The following is a 25,898-nucleotide window of genomic DNA, read 5'->3' as shown; positions in this document are numbered from 1 at the left end:
CTATTTCTCATGTCCAGCCGCTCAACTCCTTCATGCATTTTGAAGACATTTGTCCAGCTTGAAAAAGATTGATTGAACAGTCTCACCACTGACAAAGCATAACAAATTGAAATTCAATTTTAGGGTGGTCAATCAGATTTCTAGGCTGGCCACCCCTTGATACTTACTTGGTTTCCTCCAAAACAAAGTGGTAGAGCAGTCGAGCGCTCTGCCACAGTTCAAAACCAGTCCTATGAACGCCTATTTGCACAGGCTGATTCCCAAATCACGTGTTTACCTGCCAGGTAACAGGTGAATCTCCAAGAAATAGCACAACCGACTACTTGAGTTAGCCAGTGCCAGCGCAGTCTGATAATTGACCGTACTTACCACCTCTATGTACGGCTGTCGTGCAGACACGTCAGGCCCAGTCCGTCCGGCGGGGCTGGAGTGTGTCCACGTGGAAGCGGGTCCACGTGGAAGCGGGTCATCACATCAGCACTGGAGGGGACACAGGAAAGCAGATGGCAGGTAGTATGTGTGGTTGAAGGGGCTTGAGTGCTTAAAGACTTTTTAAAAAACGTATAAACGTGAAATTTAAGAAGTTACACGTAATTTCGAGCATCCATAAAACATGAATTATCCCTTATTCGAGTGTGTTAGCCCCTGCCCCGCTAGCATCCAGCTCTGTGTTGACAGCGCGAGTTAAGAGCTGAAGGGTCATCAGAGGATGGGGTAGAACCAGAGAGGAAGGGTGCAGCTACTGAATTCAAAGTAATGATTTTAAATCAGGATACTAAGGAAATTTTGTCCCTTTAAAATATGACATTAAGTTCCACCTGACTAGGTATTACTAGGCCTACAAGCCTACTACTAAGAAACATTTTTATAAATCAGAGTTATTACTAAAAACAGCTTGGAGGTAGTTTGCTTGCCAGCTTTACTGTAGTCAGGCTTATCTTTTTGTAGAATAAATAATGGTTTACCTTAGTATTTTTCAAGTAGCTTGCCCAACACGGTCAATATGAAACACCAACATGCAATTTTCATGTTTCCATCAAATGTCAAGCGATGTATCCAACTTTCTTAACAAATGTAAATAAAGGAACCTGCTTAGGACATCTAAATATAAGCGCAGGGCAGCAGTGTACATGTTTAAACTTGAAATCTCTACAAAAGTTTCTTAGTTTTGTGAAACTTGCTTTCTCATCAGACGTTCATTTCCCCATTGTTTTATGACTTGCCTCTCCATTACCTTAATGTGGTGAAATCAAATGAACAATAAACCCTCAATTTAGAAACAAAGCACACATTTTCCTCTCTTTTCATTTTGTTTTGTGTCCTGGCAAAATTTGCAAGGCACTCCTCATTTCCCTAATGCAAGTCTTTTAATTAATTTCCCATTCATTTGTAATGATATTTGAAATGAACTTTTGTATAAATTCACTACATTAAAATTGATCTAAACAGGAAAGTGATTCACTTCCTCATTGACTTTCTCTCTCGCTCTCTTTCTGCCCCCCCTTTTTTACACACATGCTCACGCAAGCATGCGCACACAGACAGTGAGTCTCTAGAAAGCTTGGCTGTGATAATAGAGGCATTCAGACGTACTGAATGGATGGGGGGGGGGTGAAGGGGAGGAGAAAAGGGGCACTAAACTCTCTGTAATGTGCAGAGTTCAAGGCTGTTCTCTACCTTCCTCGACTCACGTGTGAGAGTTAGTTGAGCCGTGCCTGTGTGCGTTATCCTCTTACATGCACGCTGGCCCACATGTGAACTCTTTGTTCTCATGCGGCTTCGTGCTGATACCGAGGCAGTCAGCACCTCTCTCTCACTGCTTTGGTTTGTTTTGGTTATCTTCATGGTCAAAATGTAGTCTTCTTTGTCAAGTAACTTTATACAGACACATGGAGAAAAATTCCACGAGGCACATTAAACCCACACACCCAGCACTAACACAAAACAAAGTGAAACTTCACTGCTCTGCCAGTAATCTCAGACATTGATTTCAGATGGACAGCACTGAGCAAAATAGCCTTCCTCCCAACAGGCAGCCTTATTTTGCTGTTGGCCTGGACGAAAAGCAGCTGGACGTCCTTGGGGAGCGGGTAGAGAAGAAGTCCCTGTCACTTTTGGAAAGAGTGAAGGCACAGTGTTGGTGAGTCTAAGAATAGATCTACCTCTTGGCTTGCTTAGTGTCAGTTTAGGCCGTCAGCCAGCTGTGAGGGCTAACAAAGCCTTAGTTATCTTAAGCCTTATGGTCATTGTGTTTGTGTGTGCATTCCTCCAGGTGCTCTGGTCCAAGATTGAAGAGCTTACTGCTTGGCTATTTTCCCATCCTGTCATGGCTTCCTGGCTACTCCATCAGAGAAAATGCCGTTGGAGATCTGGTGTCTGGAATCAGTGTTGGGGTCATGCATCTTCCACAGGGTGAGGATGCAAAAACACAGATATAATCACATTAAAGCTATAGTGGGCAACTTTAGAAAAAAATGTCACTCCCACTCCCTGAAACACATAAACTTGCTTGCAGGAATAGTCCAAAAATATTGGTGAGAAGAGTAATGTATAGGTGCTATTCTCAGCTGTAGTAGTTTCAAATTCTCACCAGTACTATCAACACAACCTTCATTTCTTCCAGTTGTTCAAATGAACAATTGCAATGAGTTACAGAGCAAGGAGAAACCCAAGGATCTGTGGGCCCCATGAGAGGATATCACTTTGGGCCCCACTGCAACAGCTCAAACTGACCATACGCAACTACAGCATCTACACCTTAATCAGGCAAAAATCCATTTTATACTTGCGTAACTATAAATGCATGTTACATCTAAATGTTGAGATAAATTGGCACATGAAAGAGTAGGATTTATTCTCTGCAATCTTTGCAGTCATTTAAATTTCACACATTAACATATAATATGAACAAGAAGGTAAGAAGCACTTGCACAATAGAATAAAAGTGCTTGATATCTCGATTTTATCCTCCAAGTGTTGGACGGTGTTCCGATACCTTTGATCTACAGCGCTGATGGACACTTGTGGCACACACTCCCATTAACTAGCAGTAAAAAAAGACAGCTGGGCTCCATCCTGCACAGAAAAATGGTTCTAAACAAAAACAGAAAGTCTTAGCAACTAATATGAGGACAACATGTTGATTTAGATGACATAATGTTAGCAGATGTGTTTTATGACTGAAAGTGCAATAGCTAAAGGTTCTGGGTGTGGGTTTTGGCAGGCAGCTTACTTTCAAATTCCCTTTCATTGTAATTCTTTGGCATCTAGCTTGCTAGTTGTAGCACATGGAAGACAGATTGTATAAGAAGTGGGCATCTCATACCCTCTGGTTTCAAAAGCAAACCCAGTGCAAAGGGCACTGAACTTGAATTATTTGTAATGGCCAGCAGGGGGCAATTACCATCCATCCATCTTCTCCTGCTTATCTGGGTTCGAGTTGCGGTGGCAGCAGGTGAAGCAAGTCAACCCAGGCGTCCCTCTCCCAATGTTTTCCAGTTCCTTCTGAGGGATTCTGAGGCGCTCCAGATGGGATATATTATCCCTCCAGTGAGTTCTGGGTTTGCCTCAGGGTCTCCTCCCAGTTGGATGTGCCCAGAATACCTCCACAGGAAGGCACCCAGGAGGCATCCTAATCAAATGTCCATGAAGGAACAGCAGTTTTACCTTGAGATCCTTTCGGATGTCCAAGCTCCTCACCCTATCTCTAAGGCTGAGCCCAGCCACCCTCCTGAGGAATCTCATTTCGACTGCTTGAACCCGCGATCTCATTCTTTCGGGCATTACCCAGAGTTCATGACCATAGGTGAGGGTTGGGACATAGGTAGACTAGTAAATCGAAAGTGTTGCCTCTCAGCTCAGCGCCCTCTTCACCATGATGATACGGTACAGCACCTGCAGAATTGCTGATGCTGCACCAATCAGCCTGTCAATCTCAGCGCCCATTCTACCCTCGATTGTGAACAAGACCCCGAGATACTTGAACTCTTCCACTTGGGGCAAAGATTCACTTGCCACCTGGAGGGAGCAATTCACCATTCTCTAGCAGAGGACCATGGCCTCAGACTTGGAGGTGCTTATTCTCATACCAGCTGCTTCACACTCAGTTGCAAACTGTCCCACTGCTTGCTGGAGGTCCCCAGCTGAGAAATCCAACAGGACCACATCATCTGCAAACAACACAGATGAACTTATGAGCTCCCCAAACTGAAAACCCTTCTCCCCCTGACTGTGCCTTGAAATCCTATCCATGAAAATCACAAACAAAACTGGAGAAAAGGGGCGAATACACTTGGTGCAAAATGCCATCCATGTTTAAGTAATTGGGAACAAAAACTTGTAACAGTAATCGCGATGAAAAATTGCAATTTTTTTGTCCTTTCTCAACAGAGCTGACATCATCCAATACTGATTTTAAACCGATGCATCGGTGCATCCTGAACCGAAACCCCCCAGAAACCTGTCTATTAATACCAGGATACCACTTTGAAATTTATTTGGTTTTCAGTAAAAGGTTAAGTTTTTAGTGGATTTTGTTTGTAGAAATACTCTCAAACTATATTTTTATCTCTACCTCTCTACTTCTTTTTCCAGGTATGGCCAATGCCATGCTTGTGGGAGTTCCTCCAGTGTTTGGTCTCTACACCTCCCTCTATCCCCTGATCATCTACTTCATCTTTGGCACTTCCCGACATCTCTCCATGGGTGACTGTTCCAACTTTTTTTCTTGCTCTCATCTGTAACTTTTCTGACAAAGACTTATAAATTTCCAGTGCCATTCCTAATGAGCTCTGTATACGTTTTTGGGCATCTTTTTACAGGTAGTTTTGCTTTACTTGCCATTATGATTGGGTCTGTGACAGCCAACGTGGAGTTGCATAGCAATGATGATGAAGACAGAAGGACTGATGTGGAAGCAACCAAAATCAACATGGCTGTACAACTCACCTTCATCTGTGGCCTCATACAAGTATACACACCCACATACATGTTCACAAAAGTACACAAATACACATCAGGCTAAACTTGGACAAACACAAAACACAATCAACATGGTGGACATCCTGCCCTGATGTCATGCTCAGGGTGGAAGCTCTGCTAAACTAATATTTTACAGCTGCATTTCAAACTCAAAATCTGAATCATTGTATATTATGACCTATAGATTGATAGACTTTAAAGGCACTTAAGAATGGAAATTTAGAGGGAAATCAGGCTGCATTTCAAGGCCAAACAATTTTTGACAATTCATTTGATTTTCCTGCTAGGTCAGCGGCAGCCCTGAATAGCATTTATGAATTTCAGCAAGCTACTATTACAGTTAGCCAAGAATTAATAAATCTGCTTTTTGAAATAATTGATTCTGAATGGATAAGTACACATAACCCTTGTTTCCATCGAGGGGTCCGGTTTGATTCAGTACGGTTTGGTATGGTTTGGTACGCTAAACTCCAAAATAGTTTGCATTTCCACAGACACTCATGCCCTCACTTGGTGGGCGGGCTGTAAAAACTATGCATGTGAAGCCACAGACAGCACGAGTCTGCTGGTTCAGCCTCAGAGTTGTAGGAAAGGATGAGTGACAGAAATCAGTAGGGAATATGCATTAAACAGCTTTATTTCAGGTGAAAGTGCTTTTAAAAATTACTAAATAATAATTATGTTAACCACTGTCAGTACTGATCCTCAGCTGATGGAATAAGTATACAGAAATGTTTAAAATCGTAACGGTACGTTAATGTGTGAAAATATTCAGTCTAGAACTGTTTATACGACAAAATATGAAAGTTTAGAACTGTAATGTGAGAATACGCCACATTAAAAATAAAGTAAAAATCCAGCTGGTGTAAAAATCAAACTAGATTTAGTCAGAAATCCTGGGTGTGCTGATCTCGTTTCAAAATAGGCTACAGCCCGAAGTTTTACAAACACGTTCAACAACCACAGAGTGATGTTTTCAAAAACTGCCTAAAGTAAGAAGTAGATGAATAACTAGTTACAGTACACAGAATGAACTGATCTAAGGCTTCATATTCACAAAACTTCAGCATTGATTTCGTTTCACATCCATCGCAGATAGACCAGGCTAATGTGAGCCTTCAGGCTCTGCTTTTCGTTCTTAAAATCAGGTCGAGATAAATGTCAGGAAACTTGATTTGTGGCCAGATATCTATATCCACAGACTAGGAAACAGTGTGGATCTCTGTCGAGTCCAAATATCCCAGATTAACGCAGCCCAGAGGCAAGCAGCTGTGTCCCACGCTGACGTGATGTCAGTACAACCCCCTATTGTTGTATGTGTAGCTACACCTTTTTGGGACAGGTAGGTAAGATTGGTACCCTTATGGAAGGGGGCCAAAAAGTGGGACGGGTCAGTTTTTTGGGACCCTTTCCAACTTTTGCTCCATGAAAACACAAAAAAAATGCATGCCGTTCCACACCAAACTGAGCCGGACCGCTTGGTGGAAACAACCTAATAGTAACAGTCTGCTTTCCCTTCATGGCAGAATGATGCACAGACTCTGGGGGAATAACTGTAATCATATCAGTCTGCGGAAAGAGGTCTAGTTAATTTGATGGTCTGTTTACCATGGAAGAAGGGGAAAGGGAATACTGCATCAACAGTGGAGAAAAGACAAAAACGGTGCAACTGCCTTTACGTGCAAACTGAAGATTGCACATAAAGGCAGGGGTGAAAACAGTACAATAATATAGTACTAAGGTAAAAGTGCAGGTACTTTGATTTAAATTTACTTATGTAAAAGTACAGTTACTGATCAATAAATCTTCAGTAAAAGTAAAAAGTAATGAATGGAAAGTTTACATAAAGTGTTGAATAGTAAGTTTTGAAAGTAAAATATGATTTTTCTTTCATTTCCAGTGCAGAAAAAGAGTTTGGATCTCCATCAATAAAGTGTAATGCAGCCATGAATTTTGCTTTAAATGTGGAGTAGTTTCCTTGCTAATTTGCTGCTGACTGTAATGAGCAAAGCAACTGGCCAGTTTCACACGGCTGAAAGAGCATGAATCTCCTTTTTCCCTTATTATTTAGTTTTACTCAGTGGCAATTTTAACTGATGCTATAGGCTGATATACAACTGATACAGTTTATCGGCTGTAAATATCAGCAAAAATGTTCATATCTGCAGATATGAATGGAAATTGTAACAATAATATCTACTGAAACCAATATTATGCAGATAACTGTGCATCTGTTTATGCCAGTGCAAATTTTCTGAGAGGTGGGAAAACTTGGGGGGGGGGTTGGAGCTGAGGTTCAGGCCAATTCTTGTCAACATTTTACAGGAATTTGCAAATAAAAAGCAACTGTTGCCTATTGCAATACTTGAACAGAATCTGTTTATGTTGAAACATATTATTTAATTCCAGGTTGTCTGTATATATCCTGCAATACATCTTACTTAGCCTAACCTTTTGTGTGGTGTTCTTCAAAACTTCTACCTACTGTCTTGCAGTTGGTGATCAGTCTGAAAGCAGTGATAGGTAGTTTGATAGTTAGGCCTTCATGTCAGACTACTGGTTCCATTTGCAGACCTTCAAAACAATGTTACAACATTATAACAGTGTTTAATATGGGATTATGTTTCAAAAGGCTGCAATAAGAGCAATAAGAGAATCACCCTTGACATCCACTGAAGCATCACATACGTTTTAATAGTTTCTTCCACTATTATTCACTCACAGCCTGCTATACTCTGAAGCTTGTTTTCCTTCACCTCAGGTCAACTTGAAATGTCTGCCTCCAGCTTTACATCAGTTAAAAGAGAAAAAAGCATGCGAAGAATGTGGTGTTGTTTGACATACTTTCCTCTGACATTGATCTCTGCCTGCTCAGTGCAGGTTTTCATAGCTGACCTATAAGCCTAACCAGTGGACTGACGATGAAAGACACCTCAGTGGATTTCCACTGCACAGAATTTAAATGCTCTCTGGGGAGTTGGGCAAGAATTTTTCTCTGGTTCTACACCAGCGCTTCAAATTGATCCAGATGTTTTCAACTGTTAAAGAAAAGCTTCATGGCTGCCCATTTTTCAGTGATGTAAAACATGCATTTCAAGTTTTAAGATGAAAGAGGCAGCTTTTGCGAAGATATCCAAGGAAGCACAAGGGAAAAAGAAGAGATAAAAAGAATAAGCTGTGTGTATGTTTTTTATCCCTTTAGCTCCTGCTGTACCTGCTGCGTGGAGGCGGTGTGTGTCGCTGGTTGTCTGATTCTGTAATCAGAGGATACACCACAGCAGCAGCTCTGCACGTGATCGTCCTGCAGCTGCCGCTGATGACTGGAATAGCTGCCCAGAGATACACTGGACTGCTGGCTTCAGCCTGGGTCAGTTAAGGATCTGTAATAGTACCACGCACACTTGTTCACTCTTCTGTGGAGAGACTTTGAAGCAATGCACACTCCTGCTTTACTGCTGTGAAGCACTCTCTTTGATCTTATTGTTTATGGAAATAGATTTATTTCCTCATATGGTTACCAATCATCCATTCTTAAGTAAGCTGAAAGATGATCCTGGAGATTTCTTTCATTATGTTTTTTAAGCCAACATTTGAGAAGTGCTGGATATGAAAGCTGACCCTGATTTGTAAGGAGAGGAAACACATTTCCATTTATATAACTGTCAATTCAGTACTGAATCATAATAAGTTTCTTGAATTTTAGATAACAGGGTGATAAAAGCAGATGAAGGCCTTGTGGATCAAAGCAAGGGACTTTATAAACCCAAATATCTGATTTTAGAGGAGAAAGGGGTAGAAATTGACTGATGTAAGTAGAGGATTTTATACATTATGGTACAATTAAAATCTATGCAAATTAAGGACAATTTAGACAGATAACAATAATCACGTTATGATACCACTAGACCACCAAAAACATATTTATTGAAACATGGATAGGGAAGTGGATTTAAGGTGCCCCTTGCCAAATGAGTGCAAAAGAGGTCACTGGGCCTCAAGTTCTCCCCATTGTAGATTTTGGCAGCTATTCAAAGTTTTGTCTTTGTCCTTAGATTAAAGTACCCTTCAGTTCAAAGGGGACATATTATGCAAAAATCACTTTTTTTTGCAAAAAAATCGCTTTTTTTTAACAAAAATATGTGCTTCCGGTCTGTCCACAATCCCCCCAAGTACCAGAAAAAGCCATTCCTTCCCTCCTCTCTTTCTCCCCCTTTCAGAAAATGTGTGCCAAAACAAGCTGTTCTCATAATTTTCCCCTCATGATGTCATGTGGAGAGTTAGCCCCGCTCCCAGGTTTGGTTGGCCTTCCCTGCCTGGAAGAAAGTTCTGCCCCCTCTCCTGATCAGGGGAGCCACATCCCTTAAGCCAGATCCATTTCCTGAGAGGGGCAGAGTCAGAAAACTCAGTAATATTTAAGGGGATACTTTTGACAAATTCGCCCATTGCAATAATTCCTATAGTCTTAGTAATAGGCTTGTTTCCTTTAGTTGTCAGTGAAAGCTGTTTCTAGATCTGGGGGGACTGATATACCAGCTGCACAGCTAACGCTATGGAAGCAGACAGTATTTTTGCTTTCCCTCATCAAACTCATCAAATACACAATCCAACAACTCCAAAACGCTCTCGTGGACAAGTTGTGACCACGCTATGAAATAATCATGGAACATTACGAGACGGAGATGTTTTAAAGTTAAATGCAAAGCCGGAACTACACTCCAGACATGGCTGCTGCACTGTGTCACTCCGCCCAGTGGTTTACTAAAGAAATAGTTCAGAGTATTTGCTTCATGTGTCGTAATGGTACACAATTATACGTTATTATTTCATAGCGTGGTGAATGTGCAGGTCACAACTTGTCCACGAGAGCGTTTTGGAGTTGTGGGCCTCATTTTGGAGATACCAGAAGGTATAGAAATGAACACACTTTTCAGAAGCCTGACATTTCTGTTTAAAACATCCTTTTTAAAATTGATCTTATGTAATATTCTAACTTTTTGAGACACTGAATTTTGGGTTTTCTTATCTGTAAGCTACAGTCACCAATATTTCAAGAAATGAAGGCTTGAAATATTTCACTATATGTATAGCAAGTCTATATAATATATGGGTTTCACTTTCAGAAAAGAGTGACAAAAAATATTGAACTTTTTCATGATATTCTAATTTTTGTACCTGTACCTATAGTGCCTCCAGCTAAGGCTGTCACTGGTGAGAAGGAATACTAACTAAAACCTGATCATTTTCATTTTATTAATGGTAAGAAAATTTAAAATGAAGGATCATATTACTTACAAGCTAAAAGATCATTTTAACTTTATTTATGAGCTTCAGACCCCGACAGGTTAGAAGATGACAATAATGTTGACTCTTTGATCTTTCATCTGAATGGAAATCACATCTCATCTCTTGGTTCAGCGCTGGACCTGAGCTGTGTCCCTGAACCTCTTCAAGGATCTCTTTTACCATTCATCTGTCCTTTATCTGCTTATCCTGTTTGGGGTTGGGGGACACTGGAGCTAATCCCAGTTGTTAATTTGCAAGGTTTGGAGTACACTCCAGACTAGTTGCCAGTCAATCACAGGAGCTCTCTTACCTGAATAATTCTGAATAATTATTATTTTGTCCTGCAGTTTATTTATCTGTGACTGCAGTGGTCTACTATGAATTAGTGATAGCTTTGTTTTTATTCTTGGCACTCAAAAGACAAAATTTTAGCTTTTCTTCAAACTTGTCCAAGGATTAAGCTTGTCACCTCTGCATGGAAAATTTCTAGGTGCAGTCTGGGTTCACAAAGTGTCAAAGTTGTTTATCAGCTGTCTGCAGGTGGTGAATTTCTTCCACCATGACTAGGTTGAACTCCTGCAACGCACTGGAGCAGTTCACATATGAAAATCACTCCTGAGCCAGGTCTAACGGTCCACAGGTCTTCTCAACAAATAAAAAACAAAACTTCTTTTTTATCTTCATAGTTAACTTTTATTTTAAAATGCCTCAGACTCTGTTTATATATTCTCTCCCCCAGACACTGAAGGATGTTCTCCTTGGAGTGACCACTGCTGTACCTGGAATCCTGTCAGTCTCTGTGGTTTCCATGGTGATACTCTTCGGAGGCAAGATGCTGAACGAGCGTTTTAAGAACAAGATGCCTGTCGCCGTACCATGGGAACTTATACTGGTTAGAATAAACACACAGAGACGCACAAACTCACACTCCAGCACACAGAACACTCATGTTCATAAGATGCACCCAGATGGACAGATGCTGCTGTGACAAACTGTTTAGTGATTCATACTTACGTAAAAATCTGTTTATATCTCCAAATCCAAGAATCTTTACATATGGTAAATATCTGCACCTGCCCAGTGAATAGCTATCATGTCCTCTGTTGGTGTTTATTATCACTCGTTTAATACTTTTTCAGTCTGTTTCAGTTTATATGGTCATTTATAACTGTGAAGATGTCCCCTCATGAGTTTTTCTACAGAACTTGCTCATTTAACTACAGACAATATTATCTTTTGTTGGCAGTGTTATGGCATGGTTGAAAGTTTTTAGGAAGATAAGTGAGAGAAGTAGAGAGGTACGATCGCGCACTTACTCAGTGCCACAAAAAAAGTTAATCATGTCACATTTGGACCGGAAATCTTCAGGTGATAACTTTAAAACAAAACAACGAAATGCTGAAAGTTACAAAGGTATATTAGGGCCACTAAAAAAATAAAAATAAAATATAAAATGGATACGTTAATTTTTACATAAAAATACTAAAAATATTTGAATTTATGAACTGTAAATCTATGAGAAACCAAACTCAATCATTTTGAGTTTAAAAAGTCCAGAATTGTGGGGGAAAATGTGAAATTTTCATGATAGAAAAGAAGCAAATTTTGACTCTATAAATTCAAAAATTCAAGTTTATAAAACCAGAAATTTACATAATCATAAAGTCTTAAATGTATGAGAAACTTAACTAAAAAAAAGAACTAGTTGGATAGAGCTGTCTCCAGAAAGCTGTCATAGAGTTGTTTTCCTCTGAAAAGCCCTAGTTTACAGCAGTGTGTACCTTCAAAGTCTGGATATTAATGATAATGTGAGGATATGATGACTCTGTTGTTCAGTCCCAGTTATAAACGGATTACTGTAAGACTTGTTGAAGGCATCAGCTTCAACTGGTTTAATTATCTATCATTCAATTAGCTACATCTTTGAGTTTTTGAAACTTAAATATTAAGATTTTTCTCTTAAATTAATGACTAAATAAACTAAAGAAATCTGAGTTTGGTTTCATGTAAATTTACATTTTATTATCTCAAACATGTTTAATTTTTTTCTCAAAAATAAACAGATCTTCTTATGCCCGTTTCAGACTGGGAGTGTGACGCACATGTCTCGACCGCGACACACGTGGATTTTCAGTTTGATTACATGTTAACAAGTCAGGGCTTTCAGACTGCCTGCATGTGTGCCGCATCTCGTGTGGCTGGTATGCCCGGCTCAGGCGCGGAGGGTTGAGAGATTCGAAGTCTCGCCTATTTTTTCCACGCTCCGCGTGTGGCCATGGACCATATTAGACCGGAAAATGATAAATGGAGAGCCATATTTACATTGTTCTGGCAAATATTCACATAGAATATGTTTACAATGTGTTCTTGATAACCCTGAGGAAGGCCACAAGCTTAAATATGCCTGTTTTATAAAGTTGTTCTCTAAAGAGCAACTATTAGTGAAGCTTTATGTCCCCACACTGGTTGAATATGTCACAGGAAAGATAAACACCTATGAATGCTTTTCTGGTTTGTGCTTTTCAAATTAAAAGCTTGGTTCTGTAGAGAAACTCCATTCACTTGTGCAGAATGCTTTTGTTTTGAATAGTTCCCGAAAAACTTCCTCAATATGCTGAATCAATAAGCTTGTAGGGGGGTTTATTCAGGTAAAACTCGTGAAGAAGGATATGGCTTTGAGAGCAGGAAAATGCGGCTGACACACAGCAAACCCTGTGTGAAAGCCGCACCGGCAGGAGCCGGAGCTGACATGTGCGACACACACAAGAAGCAAAACACGCTCCCAGTCTGAAACAGGCTTTACTCTTTCAGATTTTAAGAGTGGTCTTAGTACTCTGCATTGGAAGCCAATTCAAACAACGCTTTCAGGCACTTTTGCTGCTTTTACAGGAAATGTCCCAGTACAGACGCACTATTTTAACACCAGTTTGCACACAATAATATCATACAGGAGCAGAATTTGTGCACACTTTACACAACATTCTTTTTCCCTCTCTGCCAGCAGGCTGTATGTAAACAATCAAACACAAACCCTGTTGTAAGCTATCAACATGCAAATATAGTTTTCAAACTAAACACTGGGCAAGTATTTATCTCATACACAACCTAAAATTGGCACATCTTGGAAGCTATCAACGGCTATGAGCACTCACATACTATCAATTCAGGTATCTTAAGCTTCGAGGAAACCCCACTCTCACTGATAGGTCTTCTTTGACCTTTGTCTATGCCAGGTTAAATCGTTTTTAATGAAAAGGTTGTCCTTATCAGAAGACTGACAGACTTGAATCAAAGTGTTTGTTTGTGTTCTTCCATGTGCATGAACAGACTGATCGATCTGACATTTCGATGTAGAAATCATTATATTTTTGTTTTCCAAACTGTTCATTCTGAGCAGAAGATATCTTGTCCATTGTATTCTCCCACAGATTGTCCTGGGCACCATCCTGTCCGTGCAGATGGATCTGGTTGGACAGCACAGAGTCCAGGTGGTGGGACACATACCCAGTGGGTCAGTAGAACTGTATCACTTCTGTGTTGCCTTTTGATTGTGCAAGCTCATGTTTTAAAAGAATTTTCAACAAAAGTGTCATTTTCACTTTGTTGAAGGATTGAAGCGATGACAAGTATTTCATTGCGTTTAGATGTTTACACAACCATTTCAGCCAAAAACAGTAACCTTTTGTTGCATTTTGGCTGTTTATTTACACAGCAATTGTGTTGTGGGTTCCTGAAAATTTTGAGTTTTGAAAATGGGTTCCAAAGTACAAACAATCGAAAAACATCACTGTCTCCATCACTGTGTAATATGACAATATGCAGTTCCTCTAAAAAACAAAGTCTAATCACACATGTTCATTTCAGTTTCATGCAACAGCCATGACTGCGTAGGTGAACTACATCAGACTCCTGAGTTTTGTGTATGCTGCTCTTTTCCAGTCAACATTTAGTTGAAGATTACTCCCTTTTGTCTTTTTAATTAGCCACTAAGTCCTTTTGAGCAAGCACAAAATTGATTGTGTTAGCCATTTCTGTATCTTTTTCATCTCTGGATTGTTTTCGTGTGAACATGGCCTCAGTGTAGCACCATATTAGTTAGTCAAATTAATGTTTTTGTATCTTATTACGTTTAAATTTGTATTATGAATTTACACACAGTGTTATTTTATTGTCAATACATATATTTGTCATAAACCTCCATCATATCACCCAAAGCCTTTCAGTCTTTAGCCATTTTAACCTCCCTCTTACTCCCATTCTGCACACCTCTGCTCTAACCATGGAAAATATGGGAGCTGTTTATATTGTGTTATCCTTGAAAGCTAAAGAAAATCCACTTGATGAGTAATTCAGGTGGTGACTCAGCTCAAACCTGAGGTCAGAGTTGACTTACATTGCTGTATATGATATTTTTCTTCTTTGAATATCCACTTAGTCATCATGTTGATCGAGCTTTTTTCTTTTTCCACTCCTTTCATCTCTTCCTCTCCTCCAGCCTGACTCCTCCAGTTCTTCCGTCTCTCTCTCAGGTCAGAGAGCTGTTTATTCCAGCTCTGTGTGTGGCTTTGGTCGGCTTCAGTTTCCTCTCAACGATGGGTTCAGTGTTCGCCTGCAAACATGACTACCGTGTGGACCCCAGTCAGGTTTTATCACAAGATATTTAAAGGAAATACATTGGAAATTTAAGGGCTAATCTTAAAGCTCTGTTAGTAGAGTAGACCTCCATGTAAAGGGGCTGCAGTCTTTACACACCTGTCACAGGTTTTGAATCCCAATTCTGGTGCTATTGGTGCATGTCTCCCCCTACCCTCTAAACCCATATTTCTTGTCTTTCTTTAGCTGTCTCATTTGTTAAAGGCAAAAGCCCCCCCAAAAAATAAAACTAAAAACAGAGAACTTTAAAAAGGAGGGATATAGTTAGATTTTGGAGTCACGATGGTTTAAGATATTCCTGTGAAAAGGAAAGCAAAGCTTATGACAAACCTCTTTCACAAAAGAGAAAAAAATTCTGCTCTTTTGTAATGTTATTTCAGCTCTCAAGGTTCAGTTAATGGTTAAAAAATATATTAACACAATATTTGTTCTGAAATTCTTGTTCCTTAAACACTGCCATTAAATTTTCTTGGTGTTGCTTGGTGACTTATGTCTTGTTAAACTGTTACTTTATTGTTTAAAGTTACTTTTGTGTCTCAGGGTAACAAAAAGGTAAGATAGCTCAGAGATCTGAAACTCTTGTTGTTGTCAACATACGTTAAATGATTCAAAACCCTTCTAACATTTAACAGTTGAGGTGCAAATCTTCAAAATTCCCTTTTGCTCACAGTGAAAACAGCTGCTCTGTCAGTCAGAATCAGAAAATCTGAATGGATGAACACACTCCAGCTAAGCACAAATTGTTCAGGTCTGTTGACGTGCACATTCAATGAAAGGAGAACTTTAAAGAACTCATATGAGAGAAGATTTGCAATTCTTGTTTGCTTAAAATGTTTGTCAGCATATGAGTAATGAACTTAAAGTTCTGACTTCTTCTCTTGAAGCTAACTGGCTAAATCTTGGATGCTTCAAACACCTCTTTGATTTAATACCAGGGCCATTAGCATATCAACTAAAAAACCCAATCCATAAACACAGCTGGTCAGCCCTCTCAGACTTTTGAAAAATAACATGTGCTAGATTGCAATCTTTCTGTTAACAATGTTAGGTGCTGGACAGGACATGATGTGTGATGAACCAGAATACCTGAGACAACTCAGCAACATCCATGGGATAAGTCATACAGGGCTGTGAAAAAAAAAATAGCCTCCTCCCTGATTTCTTATTTCTTGCATATGTCACATTAAATGTTTCAGATCATCAAACAATTTTTCATGTTACCTAAAGACAACCCACGTAAATACAAAATGCAGTTTTTAAGAAATTATTTCATTTATTAAGAGAAAAAACATCCAAACCTAAGTGACCCTATGTGAAACAAAAAGTCTTGGAGTCATCAAGGTGTTTTGTTCTTTTTTTTTTTTCTCATTTTGCAAATGTGAGACAAGACACAGTCTCTTTCTTATTGAATCATGAACACCAACCTTAACAGAGGCCTGCAGGTCTTTAGATGTTGCTCTGGGATCTTTTGTGATCTCCTGGACTGATCTTCTGTCCCCACAGCCATCAGGTTGTATGATTCCCTGGTCAAGAGCAGTGGCTCTTAACTGGTCTGTTGGCTGCCACTCCCACTGACGTACTCTTTAAATGTAGACTGTATTGTGTATTTTATTGTATATTCTTATTCTGTGTTTCATTGTATTTTATATACTTATTTATTATGCGAGCTATTGGATACCCAAATTTCCCCGAGGGGATAAATAAAGTATCTATCTATCTATCTATCTATGAGTCATACATGTACTCTTGGAGTAAAGTTGTCAGGCTGGCTGCTCCTGGGAAGGTTCACCACTGTTCCAAGTTTTCCCCATTTGTGGATAATGGCTTTCACCAAGGTTCACTGGAGTCCCAAAACCATAGAAAGGTCTCTGTACCTTTTCCAGACTCATAGATGTCAATGAATTTGTTTCTCATCTGTTCTTAAATTTCTCTAATGATGTGTTGCTTTTTGAACTTCTTTAGTTGTTGTTTCTCGACTCAGTAGGTTTGTTAGCAATCAAGCCTGGGTGTGGCAAGTTTCCAAAAAATGTTGTTAGTCACAGTAAATTCATGATTTAACAGGAGGGGCAATTCATTTCTCACACAAAGTCTGGCAGGTTAGGATGATTTTTTTTCTCTTAATAAATGAAATCATCTTTTAAAAACTGCATTTTGTATTTACTCAAGTTATCTTTGTCCTATATTATACATTTTTTTGATGATCTGAAAAATGTAATGTGACGAATATGCAAAAAAAAAAGAGAGAAAAGAAATCAGGAGGGGCAAATACTTTCTCACAGCACTGTAGCTGTAGTAGGTGTATTAATGCTATAACCTGTCTCTACTTTAGGACCTGCTGGCTCTGGGTCTGTGTAACACCTTAGGAGCTATGTTCCAGTGCTTTGCTGTTAGCTGCTCCTTCTCTCGCAGCATGGTCCAGGATAGTATTGGTGTCAAATCACAGGTAGATATGGAGACCCAAACTCACTCATGCACAATATTATACAGGATCCCTAAAGGAACTATGGACTGAAAAAACAAAAACACAAGTTAGTGATGTGCATCAGAAACTAACCAATGCTCATGAGAAATTTCTCATAAGGTTTTCTGTGCTTACAAGAAGGCATTATCTGCTCACCTGAAGGACTGTGTTCATTGGAAATAAAGTTTTTCATAGACACAATAAAGTATTACGTGTGCATGTAAAACTCTGAGATATCTCCAGCTAGCAGAGATGGCATGAAGATCATCCCATGAGACAGAATGGCACATAGGATTCTTTCAAACGATTACAAGAAGCTTTATTGTGAGTATCTGAAACCATTTTAATGTGCACACCGTACACTCCTCTCTCTCTTGAGAAATAGTTTCCTGTGCACATATACAACTTGATTTTTTCTGCCCGTATTCCCGTAGGGGTTCAACTATAATATCCTCTGCACTGATGCAAAAATCAAGACACATCAAATGTTTTAATGGAGCTCATTGTCTGCTTTCATTTAGCTTGTTTTCTCGTATTGTTTTGGTCTGATTTGTTCTCAGATGGCAGGTTTGATATCAGCTTTGGTGATTTTAACCATTTTGCTGAAGATTGGTCAACTGTTTGAGCAGCTGCCAAAGGTAAAATACTTTTGATGATGTAAACCAAATTAATTTTCCAGTTAATTTTTGTATAGGATATGCGGAAAATTATAAAGAATGTTTGTAATGTAATCAGGTGGCAAGGCTACACATGTAAACATACATACAACGCTTATGCAGAAGCATGCAAAAAGGACATTTTTATTTGTGACTGTTAAGTTTTCTTGTCTCTTTTGTCATGCAGCTGAAAAGTTCCTGTGTTATTGTGCTCCTTTTTCAAAAAAAGTACACTTAATCTCCACTCAAGTTGAAGTACAGACACTTGTACAAAAAAACACATGCTGTAAAAGTAACTGTTCTGATTGAATTTGTTTACTGAAACAAACCTAAAAATTTCAGCTTCCAAAATATTTAGTGTGGAGGTCACAGAAGCCTGCTGAAGGCTCTGAGTGCTTAGTAAACCTTGGGACATTTTTGGTGGACTAAAAAACTTACTTCACTCAAACTTTAAAAAGGCATAAACTTTATAATTAAAAAAACATGACAACACATTAATAATTTTACTTTATTAATGTCTCTCCTGACTGATTGAATGTGTTAGAGTACTGCTCATTTATGACAACAGCAGTCTTGATCTTTGTAAGATGACTGGCATTGGTGTCAAATAACACCAATAGGCAATAAATCTAGAGTAACATGTGCTTGTTTTCATTTTATTAAGATAATTAAAAGGCCTTGTTAATTTGTGTGCAGCCTGTGCACAGGGGCTGAGGTCCTCAAACGGGGCAATGAGAATCTGACATGTGGCATGAAAAGTAGTCAAAAAGCAAATTGAAAAAGAAAAACATTTTTCCAAAATGTGGGGGTAAAAAGTAAGATTAACTACTAAAGAAAAGTACTTAAGCTTAAATCTCCACCAAAGTAAATTTACAAAGTATTTGCACTTTCAATGTCTGTGACTGCATCTGTAAGCCAGCCATCAGCATCAATGCTCGTAGAAGCTAAAGTAGAACAATGCACAGAGAGAAAATAATCAACAGAAAGCATAAAACTGAGCTAATTCTGCTTTAAAAACAGGAGAAAATTAAAAAAAAGAGTTAGCAATGGCAGTTGTCCAGCTAGTTTTCATCTTTATAAACATTAATATGAAAAAAGCATTTCAGTGAAGATGTTTTAAGAAATGGTAAGTCATTCTCCATCTGTAGGAGCTGCACTGTCAGGATGATTCACGTGTCTCAGCTCTCGTTCAGTAGATTCTGGCTGTTTGTTCCAGGCAGTGTTGGCAGTGATCATCACAGTGAACCTGCAGGGGATGCTGGCTCAGTTCAGAGATGTGTGTGTGCTCTGGAAGGCTGACAGGATAGACTTGGTGGGATATACACACACGTAGACTTTAACACTCTAATAAGAATGAAGTCTGTCTTGAAAATATTGTTGTACAGAAGTAGATAATACAGCATCTGACTCTGGTCTACTGTCCTCCTGCAGCTGGTTTGGACGGCTTCACTGATCTTCACCCTGGTCTTTAACCTGGACCTGGGTCTGGCTGTTGCTGTTGTCTTCTCTCTGCTCACACTCATCTACAGGACTCAAAAGTCAGTAAATCTAACTTTGAAGGCAATACAGTGGGATTTTTACATCAATTTATCATTACTTCATGATCAGTATTACCACAAATGTCAAATAAGACAGCTGGTTGTCCGCAGTTGCATTTACCATCTTGTGTTTCTTGCCTTAACTGGGATTGACTCCACAGGTAGCGTAATGGAGGGAGTTCAGATGAACCAAAACCCATATTTGACCTTAAACAAATTTTATCTGATGACAGCTTTTAAATAAGAGATCTATGCCAGTCCTTAGTAAGTAAGTCTTTTTTAAACTACAGGAAAAGCTGATTGGTTCTACTGACTGCCAAAAATACCAAAACAGAGAAATGTTAGTGGAAAATCAGCTATTGTTTACAGTTTGGTGCATTTAGTTTTAAAGTTTAAGTGCAGAAATAAAGCTACATTATTTTTTTAGCACTTTTTATTAGGTGTTCTATTAATATTCTAGTTTTTCAGAGTTTTTAAACACATCCTGAAAGTTTTATGTTTCCCCCCTGCCTCGTCTCTCAGACTCACTCTCACATTAATATTCCTCTCCATGTCTCTCCACTCTTTCATCTCTTTCTCGTCTTTCAGCTCCTCCACTGTCGTTCTGGGCCATATTCCTGGTACAGACTGTTACAGAGATGTCGAACTTTACACCCAGGTAAACTCAGTCTATCTAGTAACAATTAGTTTTTTAAAACTTAAACTGACTTGATGTATTGAATGCATATGGAGCTTTGACTCCACAGTACTTTATGGCACCTGCTAAATAAGGAGTAGAAGTCCCAAAATGTACTTTGCATCTTAAATTGTATATAAAACAAACTAGAAGGATTTTCTCTGTAGTTTCCACAAAACATATACTGTATAGATTTAGCATTGTGATGCAAAAATGTAGAGACCGTGAGGAAAAACTTTTGATTCAGGCGCTTTACATTGTACATACTAAAACACACTTGTAGAAAAGGATGTTATTTTTGAAGAGTGAGAAATGATGAGCAGTGAAGCCCTGAGGGTTGTAGCATAATTATCTGATGCCCCAGAAAAAAAATAATATTATGAAACAAAAATATTTTTTCATCTTGTTAAGAAAATACAGCCAGCTTCACTTGATGCAAAGTTTAAAGAAATACAAAACCAACAATTTCTAAGTTTTCAAAAATAGCATCTCTTTTTAAATCTGTGCTAAAAAATGACATGTTGATTCTTAACTGGCAACCTTGAGCTGATGAAAGAGCCAGAAATCCTCATATCTGAGGCATGAAGAAGTTACATCACTTCACTTGTAAGTTCAATATTTCAATTCATCCACTGGTCAAGAATCTGAATTAACATCTTAACTGGTGAGAGTTAGAGGAGCTGGTGGTGGATTTTCTGCACTGTGCAGAAGCAAGACAGTCATTTCCCACAGTTCCTCTCCCTTTTTTCCCAGCTGAGCTTCATATCTATTTTTCAAATATGGGAGAGCATTCAGAAATCGAGACTAGAAAAATCTCTTTTCTGAATTATGTCCATGATGATGTTGTTCTTCAAGTAGAACTTTGAATTCATACCTTGTTGAAGCTTTAAGCTTACTCACAAACCAAAAACATCCAAAAAATTCAAATAAAAACACAGAAGGCTTGGCTTTTTACACCTCACTGTTAAAACTACCTGTTTCCCTTTTCCCCTCCTTTCATTTTGTTTTCTGCAGCTGAGTAACATAGCATTCTGTTTCTTCCTCGAATCTACAAAGATTTTCAAACCCTGATTCCAAAAAAGATAGGACAGAGTAAAATGTGAAAAACAGAATGCAGTGATTTGCAAATCCTCTCAGCCTAAATATCTCATGTGCAAAGTGATTAGCTTTTTTTGGAAATCTGTTCACATTCTGGATTTGATGCAACAAGTTCTAAAAAGTTGGGATGGGGCAAGAAAAGAGTGTGAGGGCAAATAGTCTATCAGTTTCTGAAGTGCATTCTTAACTGTGCACTTACAAGAAATCTTGGGCTTTTACGGCAGTCAAGAGATTCAGAAAAAATGGAGAAATTTCTGCTCTTTATGGGTCAAGTCCAAAAGCAGCATTAAATGCCTGTCACGTTTGATTCCTAAGGCAGCACTGCATTAAAACCAGCATCATTCTGTCTTCACAGAACCATTGTCAGTTAGCTCAGGATGTTGTTGCATTTACTAATGCAAGTTAACAACCATGCAAAGTGAAAGACATCAATAAAACATCAGGAAGCGCTGCCAACCTCTCTGGGCTTGAGCTCATCTGAGATCAACAGGCATGAAGTGAAAAGGTGTGCTGTGGTCTGACGCGTCCACATTTTAAACTTCTTTTGAAGTTATCATCTTTGAATCCTCCAGTAATGAGGAGAAGGGCCATTCAGTTTGGTTTTTAAGCAAAGTTCAAAAGCCAACATCTGTGGTGGTGTGGGTGGGTATTAGTGTACATGGCATGGGTGACTTGCACAACATTTAGGGCACTATTACTTAGTGTTAATTTCATTGACTAAAACTATGACTAAAAATGTTCATCGACAGCCTTTTTCCATGGCAAAAACTAGACTAAAACTAACAAAAATCGATCTTTGATGACTAAAACTGACAAAAACTAAGTTTGCATTTAGTCAAGATGACTAAAACTAGACTAAAATGTAATGTAGTTCTCGTTGGACATTCGGAATCTGTGATATTTCTCCACTGTGGGTAAATCTGTCAAAAAATAATGCAGCTGTAGCTACTCTGCCTCTCAGCTGTAGAAAGCAGGGACCCCAGGCTTAGCAGGGTGCATAAAACACACTAACATGATTTGGTACCAGATTTAGGCAAGAATATAAATGCTTTAGACAAAAAGTAAAGACTAAAATATGAGGAGTTTTTGAGGGCTAAAACTAGACTAAAACTAAAAAGGAAGAAAAAGACTAAAATGTGACTAAAACTAAAATGCATTTCATTTAAAGACTAAAACTAAGACTGAAATTTGAAATAACTGTCAAAATTAACACTGCTATTAATACTGAAAGGTACATGCAGGTATTAAAACAACTGCTTCCATGCTTTGGACATCTTCTTCAGTGAATTCCCTGCTTATTTCAATACAGCAATGAGTGCAGATGCTAGACTGGCATGCATGTAGTTCAGACCTATCTCCAGTTGAAAATGTATGATGCATTATGAATTGTAAAACTAGAAACCACGAGCTGTTGAGCAACATAAGATAAACATCAAGCAAGAATGGAAAAGAGTTCCACTTTCATTACTCTGACAGTGTTTCAGTCCACGGATGCTTATGGAGTGTGGTTAGAGGAAAAGATGTAACACAGTGGTAAAACTGTCTCTGTCCCAACTTTTTTAAAATGTGATGCAGGTGTCCAATTCAGAATATGTGCATTGTAAAAAAAATACAATACCTTGAAGTTTAACAGTTTGAACTTTAAATGTCTTTATGCTTTTTTCAATTGAATATAGGTTGAGAATGATTAGCAAATAACTCTGCTCTATTTTATTCACATTTTGCACACCTTGTTGTCTTTTTTTTATTGGGGTTTCTATATTTCAGCAGTACAATCGAGTTTTCACATACCACTGTATCATCATACTAATGCACTGTAATTCAAGAGTAAAAGATAGCAAAGCAAAGATAATATCCCATTATTCGTCCACATTATGCCTTGACCTGACCCTGCTGATGTCTTGAGATTGTCAGTGATGAATTACTTTAACCCTACATGATCCCTGATTATCTAGGCTGACTGCAGACTGTGGACTCGCATATCTTAATGGCCATCATTGCAGGAAACCTTAAGATACAGAATTCTCCACAGCATGCTTTGTGCATGTCTGCACTTGTGTTGCAATCAGATTTTGACTGGAATTGGATCACACATTCTGAGATGCAAATAGAATTTCATGCAAGCACTTTTTGGTTCAAATGTGCAGGATTAAAGAACGCTGGTCCTGATTAGGGTTTTGAAGGGTTTTAAATTGATTAATAACCATTTGTGGATTTTAACATTTGACATAAACAAAGCTGTCCTCAAGTGAAACTACAGAGAAATATAACATAAGATCAGTCTTCTATGAAATTGATAAACCACTCTTTGTATTAAAATTGTCCCCAAGCCAAAACACACTAAAAATAAATTCCTGATCCAATACCACCATCTGTCACACATCAAAACACCAAAGACCGTCTGTGTTGGCTCAGAGTATCAATGAATTTATCTCAACTTCTCACTCTTTGTTCCCTCCTTTTGAGTCTCTGTTCAGGCTTTTTCAATGCTGGAGAATAATGCCCATCTGTGTACTTCTTCAAGTATGCATTTGGGATTGTGCAGAAGCAATTTATTCTGTATTTACTGTTATTTTATTTTAGATAACCTTACAGGGCAACAACATCGAAAATAGGCTGAGCAACAATTGTTCTTTCTGTAATTTTATAAACAACTTTCTGAACTATACTGATCTATTTCAAAAGCATTTACTGTTTGTCTCTATGTTTTAACAGACACAGAAAGTTCCTGGCGTGACCATACTCTCCTGTTCCAGTCCACTTTACTTTGCCAACTCTGAACTGGTCTTCACAGAGATCAGAGAGGTACCAGCACAGATACTTACAGCATGAAAAGAAATGATTGGGAGGACAGAGAGAGAAAGGAAGGGAGCATTCATTAGCATCAGTAAAAAGAGAAAGGATTTGAATTGAAACAAAACAAGATGAGATTATGCTGTAATTGTTATCAGGAAAATTAAAGGTCCCAGATGAGCATCAGACCCACAGTTCATTCCTCCACATAGAGGATGCATTCCTTTCACATGAAGACCTTCCATATGTGAAGCATATTTCTAGACAATCAGGGACAGATCCTGTGCTAGCCAGTGTTTAAGGTGTGCATATGTGGCTGTTCTTGTGCTTAATCCTTCTGGTTGAAAGAGAAAATTTTCACAAGGATGTTCAAAAAGTTTGTCCATTCACCTTATATGATACAGCAACTTAAAAAAAATCACACATCTTTCTTCTCCACATGCAGGCAGTGAGTTGTGGTCGGGAGGAGAACCCAGCTGCAGCCCTCACTGCTAGTTTGTCCTCGTCTTCAATTTCACCACAAACATGGACATACACTCATTATTTGGTGCTCGACCTCAGCTCTGTCAGTTTCATGGACTCTGCAGCCATGAAATCACTTTTTAAGGTGAGAAACAAGAAATGACTGAAATACAAGGATTGCAGCCAGGTGAATGATAAATATGAAATAATCTCACAGATGAGTGATTACAAATTTACACCATTTTTGACCAGGGCTGGGCAATTAATGGCAAATTAGATTAAATCGCAATATGGCCTGCTGCAATTTTCAAATCACAGAAGTTGCAATATTTCTTTAACCTGAAATTTGAGTCAAAATACCGGTTTAAACCTTTTTTTGCAGCAGAGATGTTATGCATTATATATTATGCAATCATTCAAGACCCATTTTTTAGAATAATCTACAAGAAATCCTACTTTGTTCATTTTTTGTCCATTTTTTCTGATTAAATATCAGGATGACTTTAAAATGATCATTCCCTTCAAAACAATAATTCATATCCAATTGGCAATACGAGTCAAATCATCACAATTGGATATTTTTTCAAAATTGTTCAGCCCTATTGTGTTGGTTATAATATAGAATGATGTATTGCTTGTGTTTGTTGGAAAATACATAAGATGAAGAACTTAAGGAATAATCACATATCAAATAGCAATCACATTGTTGGGGAAAAAAATTGAAATTACATAATTTTCCCAAATCGTTCAGCCCTATTTTTGACATTGATCACTTTTGCTCAATTGCCCCAATCACCTGTTTTTTTTTAAATATAATGGCCATTGTTACCTGGCATTTCATGTTTATTTGTTTTGAGTGGTTATTGTGAGAGTCAGCTGTATTGTTCTTTGCTCACCATGCTTTTAATCTGCACTGAGCTGTTTAAAATAACTTAATACTGTGCTGTTTAAATTATTTTAAGTAATGGTTAAAGTGCCAGATTTGAGATATTTTGGAGCACATTTAATTTGGGTTTAACCAGCTAATCTAAAAAATGCTTAGAAATCTCTCAAATTCATCACAGCGTCCTTGTGTCAGTGGGTATATGATACAAAGCTAGAATGCTCAGTAGAGTGTGGCTAAAGTTAACAGCTAGCTCCACCATCTTTAATTCCTCTTTTTCGGTCAATATTGTGCTAAATGTTGTTACACAGTGGTTATGTGTGTATTACCTTCAACAGCCTACATACAACTTTTTTCCATTTTCTAACTCTAAATACTGCCATGCAGCCCTGCTCCTATGACATGCAAACTGCTT

The 25,898-nt window shown here is 38.5% G+C and overlaps 1 protein-coding gene across 2 annotated transcripts in view; it reads left to right on the top strand.

Annotated features, from left to right (window-relative positions):
* Nucleotides 1-229: 229 nt before the first annotated feature.
* Nucleotides 230-25,898, top strand: part of LOC121517304 (solute carrier family 26 member 6) — a 30,362-nt gene continuing 4,693 nt past the window's right edge. The window contains exons 1-16 of one of the 2 annotated variants that reach the window (XM_041798991.1): nt 230-510; nt 2,033-2,140; nt 2,273-2,412; nt 4,594-4,704; nt 4,821-4,969; nt 8,183-8,347; nt 11,003-11,155; nt 13,692-13,774; nt 14,759-14,906; nt 17,246-17,359; nt 17,938-18,015; nt 19,250-19,345; nt 19,465-19,571; nt 20,160-20,229; nt 24,061-24,150; nt 24,584-24,745. In XM_041798991.1, coding sequence (XP_041654925.1) covers nt 377-510; nt 2,033-2,140; nt 2,273-2,412; nt 4,594-4,704; nt 4,821-4,969; nt 8,183-8,347; nt 11,003-11,155; nt 13,692-13,774; nt 14,759-14,906; nt 17,246-17,359; nt 17,938-18,015; nt 19,250-19,345; nt 19,465-19,571; nt 20,160-20,229; nt 24,061-24,150; nt 24,584-24,745 — 1,908 coding nt within the window. In that variant the 5' untranslated portion in view covers nt 230-376. Of the gene's footprint in view, nt 511-1,994; nt 2,141-2,272; nt 2,413-4,593; nt 4,705-4,820; nt 4,970-8,182; nt 8,348-11,002; nt 11,156-13,691; nt 13,775-14,758; nt 14,907-17,245; nt 17,360-17,937; nt 18,016-19,249; nt 19,346-19,464; nt 19,572-20,159; nt 20,230-24,060; nt 24,151-24,583; nt 24,746-25,898 lie in introns of both variants that reach the window. The other variant, XM_041798992.1, reaches the window with a different exon arrangement.

The sequence above is a fragment of the Cheilinus undulatus genome, linkage group 11 (genome assembly GCF_018320785.1).
Source record: "Cheilinus undulatus linkage group 11, ASM1832078v1, whole genome shotgun sequence".
In the NCBI taxonomy this organism is placed as follows: Eukaryota; Metazoa; Chordata; class Actinopteri; order Labriformes; family Labridae; genus Cheilinus; species Cheilinus undulatus.
Note: the sequence above shows the minus strand (reverse complement) of the source record. Positions and strands in the feature narration are given on the sequence as shown.